At 29.5% G+C, this 3,406-nt stretch overlaps 1 protein-coding gene across 1 annotated transcript; it reads left to right on the top strand.

Annotated features, from left to right (window-relative positions):
* Positions 1 to 216: 216 nt before the first annotated feature.
* On the top strand, positions 217 to 1,927 carry LOC149246524 (phenylcoumaran benzylic ether reductase IRL1-like). Its single transcript, XM_089455708.1, has 5 exons — positions 217 to 446; positions 569 to 703; positions 847 to 1,084; positions 1,290 to 1,493; positions 1,676 to 1,927. Exons 1-5 carry the CDS (start codon positions 267 to 269, stop codon positions 1,828 to 1,830), a joined length of 912 nt encoding a protein of 303 aa, XP_089311834.1. The 5' UTR covers positions 217 to 266; the 3' UTR covers positions 1,831 to 1,927.
* The last annotated feature ends 1,479 nt before the right edge of the window (positions 1,928 to 3,406 follow it).

The raw sequence follows: 3,406 nt of genomic DNA on the forward strand, positions 1-3,406 counted from the left end.
GTAGTGTAGTTTAGTTGAAATTCTTTTATAGTTGAAATGGATTTATACTATAACAAAAAATATTTAATTATTATAATTTAAATTTCCTAAAATTTATACGAAATTTGAGTCAAAATTTTAATAAAAATTTCATAAAACTTAATTGCTGTAATCTAAATTTCCTAAAATTTCTTTTCAAAACAAAATTGTTACAGACCACTCTGCCTATTAATAGCACACAACCTTGGCATTCTCAAAAAACTAAAATCCTTTGATCGGAAAACGATATGGCGAGCAGCAGGATTCTCATAATTGGTGCAACAGGTTCCATTGGTCGCTATATTGCGAAAGCCAGTATTGCTAATGGCCATCCCACATTTGTTCTGGTCAGAGAATCCACGGCTTCTAATCCTGAGAAAGCCCAGCTCCTCGAGTCCTTCAAGGCCTCAGGAATAACTCTAGTCCAGGTAATCTCATGAATCTCTTAATTGTTTTCAAACCCACTGCTATTCTATGAAGTAATCATGTTGTGATGACCAAAATTTAATCCTATGATCAGTTTCACATTAGAAAATTCAATGTGCTACAGGGATCTCTGGACGATTACACAAGCCTACTGGAGGCAATTAAGTTGGTGGATGTAGTGATCTCCACAGTAGGCGCAGCGCAGCTAGCAGATCAGTTCAGTATTATCAATGCTATCAAAGAGGTTGGCACTATTAAGGTATCAAGAGCTGCTCTGAAACAGCTATGCATTGGATTTGTTTGCTTGATAGATAATATAATCTCCTTACCATATTTTAATGAATGGAAAATTTGATATCCGGTTGGGTTGGGTATGGTATGGTATTTTACATGATGATACAGAGGTTTTTGCCATCTGAGTTCGGGACTGTTGAGGAAGAAGAAATAGGGTTGGAGCCTGTAAAGAGTATGTTCCAGCTAAAAGCCAAACTCCGTCGGACAATTGAAGCAGAAGGCATTCCCTACACATATATAGCCTGCTACTATTTTGCAGGGCATTTCGTTCCAACCCTGGGACAGACTGGACTTACAGCCCCTCCAAGGGACAAAGTTGTCATTCTTGGAAATGGAAATGTGAAAGGTCTGAGGATCATTAATTTTTCTTGTAAATTTTTGAAAAGTGATGATATTTTTTTAACTAATTCTAAATTTTGGAATATGGATTAGGATGAAAATCAAATTACTTATAATCATATTATTTGGTTTAAAATCTACGCATATGATTAATTGGAAAGACAATTTCAAGAAATGTAAATCTTGGATGTGATTATCTTGTGAATATACAGCTGTGTTCCCGGTTGGTGATGACGCTGCAACATACACAATAAAAGCAGTGGATGATCCTAGAACTTTAAACAAGACTCTATACATGAGACCTGCTACTAACATTTTGTCCATGAATGAACTTGTGGGTTTATGGGAGAACAAAATTGGCAAGACCCTCGATAAGGTCTATGTACCTGAAGAGCAGATCGTCAAATCCATTCAAGGTCAGTACTTCCAGGACACTCACTGTTCACTGATATATTTCAATTGGCATGGTAAAGTAAGGATTTCTGCTGAAAAGTATCATATAATTTTATTTTATTTTAATGTGAACTGTTTGATGGTAGTAAAATTAATTCATTTTAATGTTAACTGTCTGATGGTGGTAAAAAATATGTTGTTCCAGACACTGGGGATTTTTTGTTATGTCTTCACTACTCAACTTTTGTGGAAGGCAATCAAGAACATTGTGAAATGGGACCCAATGGGGTGCAGGCTACTGAATTATTCCCAGAAGTAAAATGCGCTACCATTGACGAGTACCTCAATCAGTTTGTGTGAATTAGTTGGCTCTATGAGGCCACTTAATTTTATCCACAAATAAAATGAATTAACTGGCCGTGTCATGAAATAAACAAGTGGCCTTAGATGCTTTTATAATATGTGCTCTGCCAAATATTTTTATCATAATTTCTATATTATTAATTCTTAAAATTAACAAGAACTTTTTTTTTTTTTCAGGTTTAAAGTGGGTTAATTGTAATTTCTTTATTATTAAGTTTTAAAATTAACAATAATTTTTTTTCAGGTTTAAAGCGGGTTAATTGTAATTTCTTTATTATTAAGTTTTAAAATTAACCTTACATTTTCAGGTTTAACTTTTATGTTTATGTGGTTTTCTTTTTCAGGTTTAAAGTGGAACCATTGTAATTTCTTTATTATTAAGTTTTAAAATTAACCCTACATTTTTATGTTTATTTGGTTCAATTAGCTCAATGTTTGGTTGAGGAAAAGTATAAGTTTTTTTTAGTATGTTATAATTCCAGGCTCAAATCAGTCTAAATTATGATAATTTTAATGTATTTTCTTGTTAAAATTTTGGAGCAGTTTAATTTTGAGAATTTTCTCTTTTAATAAAAATTATAATATAATTTTTTAATGAAATTGTCTATTTTTATGATTTAATGTGTTTTTTAAATATACAAATAAATTCAATATTTGTAAAAATATTAGAAACACTAAAATTATATAAATTATTAAACTAAAAATAAAATTTATTAAATACAATCATATAACAAACATATAGCATATAACAATTATACTCTTCAAATCTTAAAAAAATAAATTATAAAAAATTTAATACAAATAATACAAATGTAAATATATAGTATTAGAATAAAAATTAAAATACTTTATAACAATTTTATGTCAAATGTTATGCTTTTTTTATTATATAGTCTAATTAATAATTAAATTAAAAAAATGCCATCTTTCCTTTTTCTTAAATGCAACCATACCAAAATCATGAGTCTATTATGAGATTCGGAATGATAGCCCTACTTTACAAATTTTATTTCAGAATGAGTGCAATTTCGGTTTACACCAATTTTATTTCAGAATGATCTCAATTTCTACGAGAACGTCTACTTAGTCGTATTGGCAATGAAAATCTATTGACACAATATCGTTGGTAGTATTGGCCATGGTAAAAGTTAGGAATATGATACTTTTCAACAATATAAACAAAGTATGTTGTGAGAATTTGAATTATTGTAATTTTGCTATGAAAATTTGAATTATTATAATTTTGAATATGCTTAAATACATTGGGAATTATATGTATGGGTAAATTGTTTTGTGAAGAATAATAAAATAAATGAATTTTTTTGTGTAAAATAATTATTTTAAAAATTTATGATAGTGAAACTGGATAAACTAAAAAATGTCTCACTTTATTGAAAGGTTCTTTTCTTAAGGATAGGTGCGAGGTAATAATTAATATTAATTTCTTGGTTATATTCATTAGTAGTTAATATTAAAAGCTTAAAAACAAGTACATCATGTCATGTATGTAACAATATATGGAGTCCACCTCATAGGAGATATATTGAGAAAAAATAAAGTATTCAAACTCATG

Source organism: Pinus tabuliformis, chromosome 7, assembly GCF_031772625.1.
Source record: "Pinus tabuliformis cultivar Carrire ecotype Pingquan chromosome 7, CPIR1, whole genome shotgun sequence".
Classification (NCBI taxonomy): domain Eukaryota; kingdom Viridiplantae; phylum Streptophyta; class Pinopsida; order Pinales; family Pinaceae; genus Pinus; species Pinus tabuliformis.